The sequence below is a fragment of the Olea europaea genome, unplaced genomic scaffold (assembly GCF_002742605.1).
Source record: "Olea europaea var. sylvestris unplaced genomic scaffold, O_europaea_v1 scaffold2538, whole genome shotgun sequence".
Classification (NCBI taxonomy): Eukaryota; Viridiplantae; Streptophyta; class Magnoliopsida; order Lamiales; family Oleaceae; genus Olea; species Olea europaea.
In genome coordinates, this window is record NW_019243645.1 from 128,598 (window position 1) to 146,613 (window position 18,016).

At 33.6% G+C, this 18,016-nt stretch overlaps 1 protein-coding gene across 1 annotated transcript; it reads left to right on the top strand.

The window, feature by feature from the left end:
- Positions 1-1,058: 1,058 nt before the first annotated feature.
- LOC111382621 (cytochrome P450 76A1) lies at positions 1,059-4,100 on the top strand. The gene is made up of 2 exons (XM_023006649.1): positions 1,059-2,169; positions 3,377-4,100. Exons 1-2 carry the CDS (start codon positions 1,255-1,257, stop codon positions 3,989-3,991), a joined length of 1,530 nt encoding a protein of 509 aa, XP_022862417.1. The 5' UTR covers positions 1,059-1,254; the 3' UTR covers positions 3,992-4,100.
- The last annotated feature ends 13,916 nt before the right edge of the window (positions 4,101-18,016 follow it).

An 18,016-nucleotide genomic window follows, 5' to 3' on the forward strand; every position in this document is an offset into this window, starting at 1 on the left:
AATTTAATTTTACACAAAATAGGGGCTTAATTTGCTTTTACATGTTGGTTGTCCTTAGATTTCTCTATCATTTCTCCCAAAAATTTCAGAAATGAACGTTTTCCATTTTAATAATTATTTAAGGTTTATTTTGAAAAATTCTGACTAATTAAGCACGTATTTGACCTGGTTGCCGTCAGGTGGGTTCCATCTAATGGGACCAACTTCCTTCTTTTTTTTTTGCTTTTTTTTTTTTTTTTTTTAATTTGAAAAAAAAAAAATACTATGAGATGTGAGTCTTCTTGATTAGGACCATAAAAGCATCCAATGTTGAACGGAGATATGTTAAAATAATTAATTAGAGGAGCCAAACAATAATGCGTGTCATTTTTGTTTTTTGGTTTGATAATGTGATAATAAATTCTTATTAATTGAAAAAAAAATAAGAATAATAATTAATATAAGTATTGTAGAATTGTCTCTCTCAATCCTTTTTTAAATCTAGAAACGTATTGACCAAAACTTATCATAAGATTTTAAATTGTTAGGATTATTACACACTAAGATTGTCCACTGTTAAATTATGACACGTAACCTTGTAGTTTCATATCTCTTCCTTCTCAATAAGTGCTATATATAAAATATTGTCACATGAGACGTAGACAAAAATTTCCAAAATTTGATTTTAATTTATTGTATACTATAAATTAATGGGACAATTAAATAACAAAAAAATAACGAGAAATATTAAATTGTTATAATTGTTAGAACTATTATTTGATATCAAATTCAACAATTAATTTTAAACACACATTTAATGAGACCTACAATTTATATCAATGTTTCAACACATTTCATCAAATTTTATCAAAATCTAATTAATTTTTTTCATCATAAGTTTTCTCAAACAACCCCTTAAAAATAGTTGCTTATTAATAAGAAAAACTAGTAATATTCACGAACAAACTGTATAAAACAAAATGATAAATAGTATATTGGATTTTGTTTTGGGATAAAGATGCGGTGTCTGTCATCTTTGAAAGATTGGACAAATCTCCTCTTTTATATATGATTACTGGGATTTCATTTTGTTTCCTCAAATCTAGTTAATAAACCATCCTCAGGTACGACATTTGCTTTCATTGGCCACCCAAAGAATTTAGGTAAAGTAAACTAACTGAGGTTCAAGATCGTAGATTCTTGCCTATAATTCTTAAAATTTCTGAAATCCCTATATATTCACACGTGTAATCAACTACTTTTCTTTTTCCAAAAATGGACTACGAAATTGGGGGGCTGGTTCTAGCCTTACTATTATGGGTTGCATGGAAAATTGCGACTTCGCGTGGGCACCGACAGTTGAAAGAGGTTGGGCGGTTGCCGCCAGGACCGACGCCATGGCCGGTGGTAGGTAATATTTTTCAACTGGGTTTGGGCGCACCTCATGAGTCATTTGTTAAGTTGGCTAAAAATCATGGCCCGGTGATGACACTCTGGCTGGGATCAATGAAAACGGTGGTGATTTCATCAAATGAGGCGGCGCGTGTAATGTTCAAGAATCACGATGTAGTTTTGGCGGGGAGGAAAATATATGAAGCCATGAAAGGAGATTATGGAAATGAGGGGTCACTAATAACGGCCCAATATGGTCAACACTGGCGGATGCTACGGCGGTTGTGCACCACCGAGTTCTTTACAACGAGTCGACTCGACGCCATGCGAGTTGTACGAAGACAGTGTATTGATCAAATGGTACAATTCATACACCAATCGGGTGGGTCGGGTACTACTGCTATTGATATCAGGAGATTCTTTTTCTTGATGGCTTTTAATCTTATGGGCAACCTCATATTTTCAAAGGACCTTTTGGATCCGAAATCCAAAAGAGGATCCGAATTTTTTTTCCATGCAGGGAAGGTTATGGAGTTTGCAGGCAAGGCAAATGTTGCAGATTTCTTCCCAATTCTAAGATGGCTTGACCCACAAGGAATAAGAAGGAAAACGCAATTTCATGTTAATCACGCTTTTGATATTGTTGGAGAATTCCTCCAAGAGAGGTTGGGAATCATAGAGAATGGTTGTATTCAAAAGAAGATAAGAGATTACTTAGACGTACTTTTGGAGTATCGAGGAGACTGTATAGAAGAACCTAGTATATTTGGTCCTAGAACTATAAACGTCATCGTCTTTGTAAGTATTTCTCTCCTTTTACATACGTATCATCTCATTTAACTAGTCACGAATTGCTTGTAAGGTCACAAATTTCATTATTATTGTCGACCGTTGAACAATTGAAACGTCTACAGTTGAGTGACCATTTATTTCAAGTTATGTGACCTACACTCATAACTTCTTGTATAAACTGTATAATTGAGCATACAATCTCATACTGGTTTGGAGTTTGGTTAAGTTTAAATTTATTTATAATTTATTTTCTTATTTTGCTTATAAATAGCCATACCTCTTAGAATAAATATTTTTCAGATTACCTTTACCGACACGATGTCAAATGACTGAAAAGATGTCATGTTATTTTTACGTAATTAAACTAATGGAAAACTATTTTTTGCCAAATTTAAGTAAAAATGATTATTAAAATATGGTGAGAATAGATTTTTTTTTTTTTTTAATTTTTGACTCAGGTATCCATTTTTGTTGTAACTAAAAATAAGATTTTTAAAAAAATTTGATAAAAATTGATGAAACATGTGATTGAACAAAAATAATAATCCCAAAGACGGATCCAGGATTAGACTATTTTTTTTTTTTTTTTTTAAGTCAAGCTAATATGTAATAAAGAAAACATATAAAAAAAATTATATAAGAAACATTTTAATTGGGTTGGGGGGCTGACGTGGGCTCTCCCAAATCTGCCACCTTCGATTTCATGAATACGTAGGTAAAATTAATTATTGAATTTACTTAGATTTATATGAACTTTTAAGTTACATCAAACACGGGCTTAATATTTACTATTTTAATATTTTTTATTATAGCATAAAATTTTGAATGATACTCGTAAACCCTATTTGATCTGATAAAAATAGATTTTTAGTAGATTTTGATAAAAATTGATAGAATGTGTAATTGAAAATTTGTGAATTTAATAAAATGTGTGATTAATATTAATTATTATTTAACTTAAATTTTAATTTAATTTTTTCGCTGAACCAAATACTGGAGATTGCTTCTTACTATACACCAACTTATGCACCAGGGAAGGCAACAGCTACCAAAGCATGTGGTGGGTGTCTAATAAAAGCTCCATGCACAAGGATATCTCAATTCTACGTTTAGAACTTAGGGAAATAAATAAATAAACTTTAGTTGAAGAAGCTCATATTTCGATTTTAATTGATATGAATTGAGTTTTTTGTCGCTTAATCATTTTTTTCAGGAGATGTTCACAGCAGGGACCGACACCACCACCAGTACACTAGAGTGGGCAATGGCGGAGCTCCTCCATAACCCCGCCTCGCTTCAAAAAGTTCAGGCTGAGCTAAGAACCCTAACTGACGGCGGAGAGAAGCTTGAAGAGGAAAACCTTAATAAACTCCCATATCTTAATGCCGCCATAAAGGAGACGTTAAGGTTACACCCGCCTCTCCCTTTCTTAGTTCCTCATATGGCCATGGACTCATGCAAAATGTCTGGCTATTTCATTCCCAAAGAAACCCAAATTCTTGTAAATGTTTGGGCCATTGGGAGGGATCCGAGAACTTGGAAAGACCCATTGGAATTTAAACCCGAACGGTTTTTGGAACCAAATATGGTGGATTATAAAGGGCACCATTTTGAGTTTATACCATTCGGATCTGGCCGGCGTATGTGCCCGGCGGTGCCGTTGGTGGCTCGGGTGCTGCCATTGGCTTTAGGCTCGATCTTGCATTCATTTGATTGGGTCTTAGCCCATGGACTCAAAGCAGAAGAAATGGATATGAGTGAAAAAATGGGGATAACTTTGAGAAAAGCTATTCCATTGAAAGCAATTCCAGTACCGTACAAGGGATGACTATTTAAATATGTTTAGTGTATTAATGTGTGAATTAATATCAATGCTAAGATTTTGGTGATGTTGAAAATTGAATTCAAATAAATAAATGTGTTTTCATAATGTCTTAGCGTAAGTATATGGTCGCAGAAAGCTCTCAAACTAATAGAGATGTTAGGGAGTGTTTGATAGGGTGGAATTGGAAAATAAAATTGGAATTTGATTTTCTAACTTTAGGTGTTTGATATATTTTTTTTTTCCATGGAATTCAAATTCTTGATTCTTGAACTTTGGAGTGTTCTTGGTTTTTAGGGAAAACCGATTCTCACCATATATGGTGGGAATTGGTTTTCCCACGTACTGTAGCATTTTTTTTTTTCCGTTTTTTTCTAATGGAAACAAATTTTATCTCTAATTGTAAAATGTTTTCCTTTAATAGACAATTTTCATGTAAAATAAAATCAAACGAATACCAAAAGATAGATGATTTTCTTCACTTTTTTATTTTGATTTTTTTTTATTTTTTGAACAAATTCTATACCCAATACAGTAAATTATATCCCTTTAAATTATATCCCTTTAATTGATAATTTTCATATAAAACAGAGCCAAACGAACACCAAAAAAGCACTTTCATTTCAACATTTTTCACGTGAAAAGTTATACCAATCAAACACAATAATTTACAATTTCCAGGAAAATAATTCTAGACAATTCAATTCACTGAAATTCATTTTCTAGACAATTTAATTTCATTTTTGCAATCAAACGGATCCTTACTTTAAAAGCAAAAAGAGTAGAAGACATTAAAGATTCAATTTCAAACAAGAAAAGTCACTCTTTCGAATAGCTCAAACTTCAAAGTAGACAAATTGTTATGTATAAGTTATGACATTCCCTATGAAAGTCAAGAATGACTAATCAAGAGGGGGGTGAATTAGTTATCCAAAACTTTTTCGAGAATAAGTACAAATTTTAACTTGATTAACAAATAAGATAATAAGCAAGATAATACAAAAATAACAAGAGAAAGGGAAAAGAAGGCGTAAACAATATGTTATGGAGGTTTGATCCAATCAATGATCTACGTTCCTCGTTATCAAGCTCTCCATCACGAGCAATGTCTTTTCCACTATTGTTGATTGACTTAGGGTGCAATCCAATCTTTACAACGCTTCCGGTGACTTACAATTAAAGAGTGCCGATCATTTTAACAACATTAAGCTTTCTAGAACTTCAACACGACCTACAATCAAAAACAAGAAAATGAGACGTTACAAGTGAAATCTTATCGCTTAATAAATGATATAAACTCAATTAAGTATTAAGAGAGAAGTAGGTACAACACTTTAATAGATTGCAAAGAGTATATATCAAGTGTTGGTTGAAAAACTTTAATTAAGATAAATGATTTTTGCAAGTTGTTGATCACTCAAAAGTTTTTCAAAAACTAAATGATTTGATCTTTTAAGAATTGAAAATTAAGGTGGAAAAGATCAATAAATGCTTCACTTTAATGCTCAAGATTTTGTCTTGAATGAGGTAGAAAGATGGATATTTATAGCTTTCAAACGATAAAAAAATATGATAATTTGGACACAGGATCCGGACGGGTAACTAACCGTTTGAAAAAGGGTAAATAAATTGACCTTCGCAAGTCCATCTGGACGTCCGGATGGGCAGTGTTATGCCCTTCCGAACTTTCTCCTTCATCATGAAATTTTCATGTAAGTACTTGAAGGATTTTCTTACTTATATTTTATAGATAAGTATTTTGTAAATATTTAATCTTGAAATCAGGATACTTATCTTTTGAAGGTAATTTTTACGCAAATATTGTTTGTCGTGAAAGTAGCTCATGCATAAAAAAATTTTGAACTATAATTGATGCGAAACATTAAGATGTTTTATTTTTACATTTAAGTTCAAAAACGCATCTATAGCTAAAGTCTTCTATCTCTTCTTCCAGTACGTTTTTTGATGCGAAGGCTTGATTTCTATTTCCACGTTCATCAACTTTCAATCTTGCTTATGTGTTGATCGTTAGGTTCCAAAACGTTCATCCATGTGTGTGATTTTTATCTCGATTCTTGTGTCTTCATTCTTTGTTAAATTCACGATAAACACTAACAACACTTAAAGTCAATTTGTTAGAATTAAATGCAATTTATTTGTGATAATGAAAATGAGAAGTCAACCATTAGGTCAACACCCTATATGTGAAATTGTGCACATTTCAAATGTTTGTATTCTCTTTGACAACTTAAACTGTTAAATGATGCATTTCAATGTAGTGTTAAAACATACAAAGATGACGAATTGTGCCAAAGATCAAAATGACGTTATTAAGTAGGCTCTCTGTAAAATACTCGTTTGGTCACTAGAAGAGGAAGTAGGTAGGGGAATCAAGTGAAAATACAATCTTTATGGACCATTCTTTACAGATCAATCTCTACCGGGGGTTCTTACCCTATATATGACGAATTTAATTGATGGTAAACTAAATCTTTTAAATGTAACCTAACCTCATACGAATGAAACAAATAGACAGGAACAATTACCAAGTAAATTACTCAAATTTGATACAGTTAACATGATATTATAGTGAGACAGTATAACTACGTTTAGGTCTTTAGTCAATGCGTGATAAAAATTATGTGCGTACGTTTGACTAAAAAAATTTAAAATATATTTTTAAACGAATGACCCATTGAAGACAATTTAAATGATACAAATGATTTATTTTTAATAATTTAAACTTTTTAAATGAAATGACTAATAAAAGAAAATGAAATAAATGTCATTATCCGAAATTTCAAGAGTTCATGTGACATCTGGCTAAGAAAACATTTGTTTTTGTTTCCAAAATCTTTCATATCTAACAATTGGAAGTATATGGAGGAAACATGGATCACGTGACAAAAAGATCATCATTGGGATATCAACGACGAATAGGCTAAAGAAATGTGGGATAGCTTCTACTACAAACTGTAGATGTTGAATAACATAATTTAAGGCAAAATTTTAATTCTATAAATAATACCACGTGAGTCCATGAAATTATTGAAGACAAGGTTCAAGTTTGAGATTTATATTTAAGATGATATCACAATCATTTAAGTTCTGGTTTTATCGTCGTTCGTTTTTAAATATTGTGCATGTATTTAACACCTGATAAAAAAATGAATTTGATCTTTCGCATGAAAGCTCACGTTAAAGATAAAACTTAAACGAACTAACGTGGTACAAAATTGCAATGAACATGGTATTGAGCTAATTTGGTGAATTTGATTATTAAGTTGTAGCTAAAGATCAAAATCTTAGAGTTTAGAGCTTTTGCCCTAAAGTTCGTCTTGGATTTCAACTCTATAATGACCATGGCTGAATCACATCTTAGCCATGTCAACATCTTCCGCCACAAGCCTACCGACCCTTCTTCCCCATCTCGGCGGCTCCATTTACATTAAGGCCTAAGTCCAAGATCAATCCTCAACTCTACCAAAGGTGCTTGAACTTGTGTCAATTCTCATTAATCGTTAGGGTTATTCTGTCAAAGGGAGAAAAACCTTGACGCATGAGTGATCTCTCAAACCTTACCTATATGCCAAATAACAAGATAAATAGTTCTCAAAAATCAACAATAATAGTTGCTGCTATTTGAGAAGGAAGCTTTTTGTTGCAAGAAATTGCTAGAAAAGTTTCATATCGATTCTCTTCTATGCCTTGTATATTTAGCTATCTTTGCAGGTCAAATAAAATAAATTTTCATTCAAATTTCATAAGTTGTACATGTATTTTCTCTTCTTTTTTGATTAAAATAATAATAATGGAAGGATGATTTAGGAATTAAAATTTTTTTGAGGGCATTTTCGTTCAAAAATGATTCTCTAAAGGCTTAATTTTTTAAAACGAAATAGCCAACAAAATTTAATGAATTCAATCTGAATAAAATATATACTCTCATTTTCCCCAATTTCCAAGAGTCCATGTGATGAATGGAGCTATTATAAACCTATTAGACATGCTCTACGCAAAAGACAGAATGCTTTTTCTTCTCATTACATTTTTTTAGTAGGATTCGTTCACCGAGGAAGGTGAGGGAGCTTCAGTTTTGAAGAATGGAACCTTACAGTTGGAAAACCTTCCAACATAAGTTATTAAAATATTTTTCCATATGATATAACGATCAACTGCAAAATGTAATATTGGACGGTTCCCTTTTTTATATATGCTTACTAGGATTTCATTTCCGTCTCCTCAAATTTAATAAAAACCACTACATTTTCTCTTGTTAATGATCACTCAAAAGAATTTAGGTTAAATACGTTCACTGAGGTTCAAGTTCTTAGATTTTTACATATAATTCTTAAAATTTTTAGGAACTCCTTATATTCACATTGTTAAACAATCCAAAGAAAATAAAGAAAAAGGAGGAGGCTAGGGTTTCATTGATACTACATTAATTAATTGAATGCTAAAAGATAGTTTAATCTAAATACAAAGATAATATATATAAGCTAAACAAAGGAAACTAAAAAGGACTATTCTACCCTTAATAAATAATAAATAATTCTATATTTCTTAACATCTCCCCTCAAACTCACGATGTGGCAGCTACAAGCATCGAGAGTTTGCCAACTAGAAAACAAAACCGAGAAATAGAATGCGACTTAGTAAAAAAAATCTGCAAGCTACAAAGAAGAAGAAACAAAGGGCAAAGTAATTGTGCCATGCTTGAGATGATGACGAGTAAGATGCCAATCGATCTCAATGTGCTTAGTTCGTTCATGAAAAATTGAGTTGTGAGCAATCTGAATAGAACTTTGGTTGTCGCAATACATAGAAGTGGGATGAGAAAGAAAAACTCCCATATCTGCAAGTAACCAACGTAACCAAACAATCTTTTTAGTAGTAGATGCCATAGCACGATATTCTGCTTCGGTGGAAGATTGAGAAATAATAGATTGTTTCTTGCTTTTCCAAGAAATAAGAGAATCGCCCAAAAAGATACAGAAACCAGTAACAGACTTGAGATCTGTGGGATCACTGTCATGATCAGCATCAGAGTATGCACGCAGCTCCAAGGAGGAGGTGGATGGAAGTAACAGACTCTGAAAGACTGTACCCCGAAGATATCGCAAAATGCGAAAAACAGCTGCCCAATGAACTGTAGTGGGAGAAGCAACAAACTGACTAACAATATGAACAGCATATGCAATATCTGGACGAGTAATAGTGAGATATACCAAGCTCCCAACAATAGTACGGTATAAAGTAGGATCTGACAAAGGTAAACCGTCAGAAGAAGAATACTTCGCGTTAACCTCAATTGAAGTATCAACAATCTTATTATCAGTAAGTCTTACCCGCTCAAGAATATCTGTAACATATTTCGACAGAGAAAGAAGATAACCTCTGGGTGAGAAGGCTACCTCAATACCCAAGAAATATTGTAGAGAACCCAAATCTTTCATTTCAAACTGTCTAGCTAACTCTGTCTTCAAAACTGAAATACCATCAATATCATCACCAGTAATAATCATGCCATCAACATATAAAGATAGAATGATACGACCTGCATCAGTGCTCTTAACAAAAAGGGCAGAATCATGACTACTAGAAGCAAATCTAAGGGAAAAGATCACAACAGAAAATTTCTCAAACCAAGCATGAGGTGCTTATTTGAGACCATACAATGCTTTCTTGAGCTTGCAAACATACCCAGAATCATGTGAAACACCAGGAGGGGGTGCGATATAAACCACTTCTTAAAGATCTCCATTCAGGAAGGCATTTTTAACATCAAGTTGAGAGATACGCCACTGACGAACCGAAGCTACTGCAATAAGAGTACGAATAGTAGTCATTTTTGCAACAGGAGCAAATGTCTCCTCATAATCCATACCATACTGTTGAGAGTATCCCTTTGCAACCAACCTAGCTTTGTATCGCTCAATTGACCCATCAGAATTAGTTTTGATCTTATACACCCAACGACAACCAACAACTCTTACCAGAAGGTAAAGGAACCAAATCCCAAGTACCAGTCTTATGCAAAGTAGAAAGTTCCTCATCCATAGCTTGCTGCCAAAGAGGATCAAGAATTGCCTTTTTATAGGAAGAGGGCTCAGAGAGATAATGAATAGAAGCTAAAAAGGTAGAAAATGATGAAGAATAACAAGAATAAGTAAAATCTGGTAACTTTGTAGACTTACGAATGCGTATGGATTGACGTAGAGGTAGATCCACAATCTCAGACGGAGCTTGAGGGACCGTAGGAGAAGAGGACGCTTCTGGTGTGCCGGAGAGTAAAGTGTCAGTACCTACGGAATGATTAGTACGAGCTGGTTGTAAAGACAACGGGGTAGGAACATGAGAATGGACATTTGAAGTAGTAGGCTCCTGAGAAGACAAACTATCAGGATTGTCAGAAAAAGGATCTATACGAATAAGATCAGATCTAGTCAGACTATGAGTAGTGGATGGAATAGAAAAGAAAGGTATATGCTCGAGAAAAACAACATGACGAGACACATAAAGTTTCTGAGTTATTGGATCAAAACAAGGATACCCCTTTTTACCTTCACCATAACTAAGAAAAACACAAATTGCAGATCGAGATGACAACTTGTTGCGTTCTACATGAGGACGAAAAATGAAACAAGTACAACAAAAAACTCTAAAGAGAGAATAATAAGGTGTATACCCATACAACTTTTCGAAAGGAGAAAACCCTGAAATATGAGAAGACGAAATTGTATTAATCAAACCTACAGCAGTAAGAACAGCTTCACCCCAAAACACACTAGGGACAGATGCAGACAACAAGAAAGAACGAGCAGTTTCAACAATGTGCCTATGTTTTCTTTCAGCAACACCATTTTGCTCAGGAGTATCTGTACACGAAGTTTGGTGAATAGTTCCATCTAAAGCAAGCAGCTCACAAAATTTATTAGAAGTGTATTCCCCATCCAAATCACACCTAAAATATTTTATAACAGCAGAATGTTGAGTTTTAACAAAAGCACGAAAGGCTAAGTATATCTCAAAAAATTTAGAATGATGTTTCATTAAATAAACCCAACAATAATGAGTGTGATCATCAATAAAAGAAACATAATATCGAGACCCTCCTTTTGTGGCAACAGGAGAAGGCCCCCATATATCAGAATGAATTAAATCAAATGGAGAAGAAGAAACAGAAATACTTCGATTAAAAGGTAAAGCTGAAAATTTTGCCAATTTGCATCCACTACAATCAGAAATATCATAACAGTGTAAATTTCCTAAAACCCCTGTAGAAGCTAAAAATCTCAAACGAGACGACGAAACATGACTTAGACGAGAATGCCATAAATAAAAACTAGAAGAAGAAGGACTCAAACGAAACGAAGATAAATCAACACTAGTAGCGGCAGCAGCAACTGGCACTTTTAGCTCATCCAAAATATATAGTCCACCCTTCCTACGGCCTGTCCCAATCAGCTTCTGAGACTGCAGATCTTGCACATAACAAGAAGAAGAGGAAAATGTGACTAAATTACCAGAATCACATAACTGACCAACAGAAGCAAGATTTAATGTGAGATTCGGAATATGATAAACATTAGGGATGGACAAGTGAGGTGTGACAACAGAACCAACACCTGCTAATGGCATAGGAGTGCCATTAGCAGTCATGACAGCAATAGAGGACGAAGGGGACACAGAAGCAAAAGACGAAGAATTTGGAGACATATGATGTGAAGCACCAGAATCCAAGACCCATACAGAATGTGACATACCTGAAGAACTATGAGGCAACTGACCTATGGAAGAAGCAAACATAGCTTGAGGTTGTAAGGAGAGAAACTTCTGAAATTGCTCAGCCAAAGTACTAGGATCAGTGATAGGATCCGATGAAGCTACTGCTGCAGTATTAGATTGTGGTGGTCTATGAGCATTAGATCGTGATTGGTTGCCAGGCTTCCAAGCTTGAGATTGCTGCTGTAATTGATTCGACTGTCTCAACTTAGGACACTGAGCCTTCCAATGACCTTTATGCTTACAGAAACTGCACTCGTCAAATGCAACCCTTGTGTAAGACTTATTTTGATTATTAGAGGATGGCTTAGAAGACACTGCTAATACAGAAGGCTTAGAAGCAGAAAGAATTTCATTTTCAGCATAAGACTTAAGACGTATTTCTTCAGCCAATAACTCACTGACAACTGAGTCAACTGAAGGAAGTGGAGAACGATGCAAAATTGAACCTTTGAGTCCTTCAAAATCACTGCAAGTGCCGTTAAAAATTATACCAACCGTTGCTACTCTCTATGAGTAATATAGGCAGCACATGCCTTTAATTCTGTCGATTCTGTAAGGGCCAATTGATCCCAAAGATCTGTCATAGCAAAATAAAATTCCTGAATACTCATATTATTCTAATGAAGAGCTCGTATATCATTCTCCAATTGATACTATTTTGCAAAATTTGACTGAGTAAATAATCTTTGCAGATGATCCCAAACCTTCTTTGCTGTCTCATATTTCGCCAACTCTCTACCTATGGAATGTTCCACAGAGTTGTTAATCCAAGTAATAATTTTTGAATTGTTTGTTTCTCACGCATCTATCAAAGCAGCATAACCCTCATTGGTATTCTCAGGTTTCACAGAAGTTCCACTAATGAATCCCCACATCTTTTTACCCTTAAGAAAATTTCTCATCACGTAACTCCAATACGAATAATTCTTTCCATACAACCTTACATTCACAGACTGAAGAGAATCGTCTCTTTCAGTAGCCATAATAAAAAAAAATAACAGATTCCAGAAATACCAGATTGCAGAAATATCAAATTTAACAGATTGCAGAAATACTAGATTGCAGAAAGCTGTGTTTGAGATTAAGTTTTGTCCCATGAAATCTGACTCTGATACCATGTTAAATAATCCAAAGAAAATAAAGAAAAAGGAGAAGGCTAGGGTTTCATTGATACTACATTAATTAATTGAATGCTAAAAGATAGTTTAACCTAATTACAAAGAGAATATATATAGGCTAAACAAAGGAAACTAAAAAGGACTATTCTTCCCTTAATAAATAATAAATAATTCTATATTTCTTAAAACACATGTAATCAACAACCTTTTTGTCACAAATGGACAATGATATTGGGGGCCTGGTTATAGCTTTACTATTATTGGCTGTGCGGATAATTAAGACGGCGCTCGGCCACCTTCGATAGTTGAAAGAGGGAGTTAATAACCAAAATGGTCACTGAACTTTGCAAAAAGTTTTCACCGAGTCACTGAACTTTAAAAGTTACCCAAGTCATTACTGAACCTTGCAAAATATTTTCACAGGGTCAATGAACTTTAAAAATTATCCCGTTCATCAAACTTTGCAAAAACTTCCCCATGGGTCACTGAGTTCTGTGACCTCTGGGAAAGTTTTTACAAAGTTCAATGATCTCGTGAAAATCTTTTGACAAGTTCAATGATGAATGGAGTGATTTTTTAAGTTCAGTGATCCCGTGTAAACCTTTTGCAAAGTTCAATGATGACTAGGATAATTTTTAAAGTTCGGTGACCCGGTGAAATTTTTTTGCAAAATTCAGTAACCATTTGGATTACTAACCCGTTGAAAGAGGTGGGACATTTGCCACTAGGACCGATGTCGTGGCCAGTGGTAGGTAATATTTTTCAACTGGCTTTGTTCGCACCACATGAGTCGTTTGTTAAGTTGGCTAAAAAGCATGGTCTGGTAATGACACTCTGGCTGGGTCAATGAACATGGTGGTGATTTGGTAAAATGAGGTGGCGCGTGTAATGTTCAAGAATCACGACGTAGTTTTGGCGGGAAGGAAAATAAATGAAGTCCTGAAAGGAGATTATGGCAATGACGGGTCACTAAAAACGGCCCAATATGGTCAACACTGGTGGATGTTACGGCAATTGTGCACCATTGAGTTCTTTACAACAAGTCAACTTGACGCCATGCGAGTTGTATGAAGATATTGTATTGATAAAATGGTACAATTCATACACGAATCGAGTGAGTCAGGTACTACTGCTATCAATATCGTGAGGTACTTTTTCTAGATGGCTTTTAATCTTAGCGTTTGATTGTAAACATGAAATTTGTATGGAAAGAAAATAAATTCTAGATAATTCAATTGCCTAGAACTTATTTATATGAAAATTATCAATTAAATGTGTTTGATTGATTTAATTTTCAATCTAAAAAGTATTATACTTATCCGATTTTTATTGATGGGCAGATGAGAAAGAATGGATAGATGGAAAAGGGAAAGAGAGTGAATTCCTGGAAAATAAAATTTCACTCTCCCTAAAGAAAATATTTTCCTTGATTTTGAGAAAAATAAGGTCACATGACCAAAAGTAAGAAAATATTTTGCATGGAAAAATATCAGTTAAATAGCACAAAAGTAGGAATATTTTGATGAAAAAACATATTTTCATGAAAAATATTGACAATCAAACGCACCCTTATGGGAAACCTCGTATTTTCAAAGGACCATTTGGATCCGAAAGAGGATCCAAATTCTTATTCCATGTAGGGAAGGCAAATGTTGCAGATCTCTTCTCAATTCTAAGATGGCTTGATCCACAAGCAATAAGAAGAAAAATGCAGTCTCATGTTAACCACGCTTTTGATGTTGTTGGAGAATTTCTCCAACAGAGGTTGGGAACCATGGAGAACGATTGTATTCAAAACAAGATAAGAGATTACCTAGACGTACTTTTGGAGTACCAAGGTGATGATTCAAAACGATCTCATGCATTTGGTCCCAAGACCATAAACATCATCATCTTTGTAAGTATTTTCTCCTTTTGAGTCGAGTCACAAATTGCATTGGTAAGGTCACAAATTCCATTACTATGAATTAAGATCTGTTGTCCAAAATTTGCTGTTCACCTGTTGAATGATTGACATATCATTTTTTAAATTATGATTTAGCTACTTGTACATAAAAATGGTACATAAGCAGTTATCAAAAATGATGTGAATGAAAAAATTAACTATAATTTAAACTGACAAATGATAGAGTGAAATGTGGGCATTGTGCAATTCTTGAAGTAAACCTTAATATATATGTAACAATATCCTTTAAATTAACAGATCCAACTTTTCTCTCACTACTACTTATGCTTAAAATTAGGCGACAGTTGTAAAATGATATGTCAATCATTCATTGGTGGACAACAATTCTCAAATATATTACTATTGCTAACAATATGAAATTAAATAAGTTGAGTGATAAAATTGAAACGTTGGAGGACGGTGACCAACACGAAATAAACTTTTATTTATATGGCATACACTCATAATTTCTTCACAAGCCCACTTTTTATCAGCTTAGCCATTGGTTTTTTGATTCGAGAGCCCATTGAAAAATAGTGGAAATTGGATTAAATAGCCTATTTCATAATATGCTTTGGAATTTTAGCCTTTGACTAGACTTAAAGTTTTAAAATAAATATTTTAATTCAAAATTAATAAGCTACCTAAACTACTCTCGTTTCATCACAGTAAATTTTTCTTTCTCCCTTAGCCAAATTGATTGAAACCCTTCAATCCTAAATTACTCTCCTCTCTCGAAGGCGACAATCCCTTCCTCCCAGTTAACTTAGGCATAAGCACTCTTGAATTTTACTTGGGCAGATTTCCATTTGCTGTTGGCAGAGGAGGAGACTAGGCAAATCTCATGTGGACAATTTGTATGTCTAATCCTCCCGAATTTTTGTATCTTTGTCAATGTTGAACCAGATTCTGAGCCATTGGTTCATTTTTCATTAGTGAACGACGAGAGCATTGGTTTGATGGTTGATGGAGAAATGGAACACCTGTCCAGAGATGATTATCTTAGTAGACTCAAGACTGGAGATTCGGATATGGGTGTAAGAAGAGAGGTTGTTGATTGGGTGTGCAAGGTGAAATGATTATTTTGAGATTTGTTTGATTTTTTCTTGATCATTTGTTCAATCAATCAAACTGGTTTTGATTTTCCTCATGTTTCTTAGATCAAATTCATTTGATTTCTCCATTGATTAGCATTTGTTTTTCATTTTCATCTCTAATGCTCTTTTAGTGCTTGTTGATTTTTCTCATCAATTTTCTAAAAATGGGGTTCTCCCTCATTAATGAGTTTTCATCTAAAAATGGGGTTGAAAATAAGGTGCTTATTGGATTTGCTGTATTTTATGATAATTCATTCATTTAATGTTTTATTGGGCAATATAATTATCCTCGTTGATATTGAGCATTTTGTTCAACTCTCTATTTCTCTCTTTTCATAATTGCAATTATTTATTTTTTTTATCAATGAGTTGTGTTAATTGATCTTTCCAGGATCATGCTCACAATAGATTTGGAGCATTATATTTGTGTTTGGTTATAAATTACATTGACCGATTTCAATCTGTGTATGAGCTGCCTGTGAGTTCCCAATTGAAATGCCATTTTGCTTTATAGTAATTAAATTCTTATTGTCTCCATTCTTCATTTGTCACAATTTTCTCGGTGTTTATCGAAAGGTTGGGCATGGGGATTTCAGTTGTTAACCGTGGCTTGTTTATCACTAGCAACCAAAATGGAGGAAATTGAAGCTCCTTCCACAGTGGATTTACAGGTCGAATTAACATATGTTCCACTTGCATTGACTTTTCGTTATGCCTATGAATTTATTGGTTAGTGTATAACTTGGTTCTATGAAGAGGGGAATATATTCTACATTAGTTGAAAGTTGTTTCTGAAGTTGTTAACAGCTAATTCTTTTTTATGAAAGTCTTCTGGCATATAAACTATATTGGCTATTGCTTTCAAGATTCAGACTTATGTCATCCATTTGACGAGTTTGGTTTGGTTACATCTATATTTGGTATTATGTTATTAGATTATTGAGATAAAAAAAAAAGAAGGTATTTTCGATTTTTTCTCAATGTACATGCGAAATGACTTGCTTTCCATGTTATTGCATGTGTTGTTAAAGGTGATATTTGGAGTCTCGTTTTTCTTTATATTCAATACTTTCGTAACTGCACTAAGTATAATGTCGCCCTGTCGTTATCTATTTCTAAAAATGGTACCTTGCCGTTTTAATGGAAGTAACAAAAATACACTGAACAAATTATCACTTGGTTCTTTACCATTTTAATGAAAGTAACAAGAATAGACTATACCATATTCATTCCAACACTTCCTACATTAGCACACTAAGTATTATGGTAGATTTTTAATATTTGTTTATAGCTTATTTAACGTGATCATTTTATATTTTTTAATTGTAGAAATGGAACACTTGTTTGAATATTCCCATTGAATATGTGATCAAATGCAAAACATTGACTAGAGAGTTCCCTTTGGAAGCTTGATTTTTTGGGAAAGAAGTTAAATGATGTTCATTGAAAAATATAATGGTTTTGGAATCAAGTACTAATATCATATCCTTACAAAGAGATGCCAAAGACCAGTGAAAGAATCATCCTTATTTTAAGTGAGATCGAAATGTAATTTCTTGTTGCCTTCTAAATTTTATTTAAATTTATCATTTGATCTGCTAGTTTGAAGGTTGTAGTTTGTACTAACATACAATAAATTAAGAATGAAAGCTGACAATTCAGAAGTAGAAAAGGTAGTTACTTTTCTTATTGTGATGTTTATTTTATTGTGTTAAAAATGATGACCTTTCGTATTCCTATTCATATTTTGCAGTGGTGAAGTTGCTTCCAGGATATGATGGCTGGTAGTAGGTAACTTCATCATACGTGCAAGGAAAAATGGCGTCGTGCTGTTTATATTGATCTGAAAATGGAACTATGTCATTTTAGTGGAAGTATCAAGAATAAATTAGAATTTTCACTCCAATACTTCTCACATCAACTAACATAACTTCCAAAACAAGAAATTCAGCAATCAGACGACCATTACAATTTGAAACCGTATCTAGCCATTTAAAATGATGGTATGTCGTTTTGGGTCACAAAGTCTGTATATCTCTCCTAAACTAATCGATCGTATTTTGGAACATCTTAAAATATT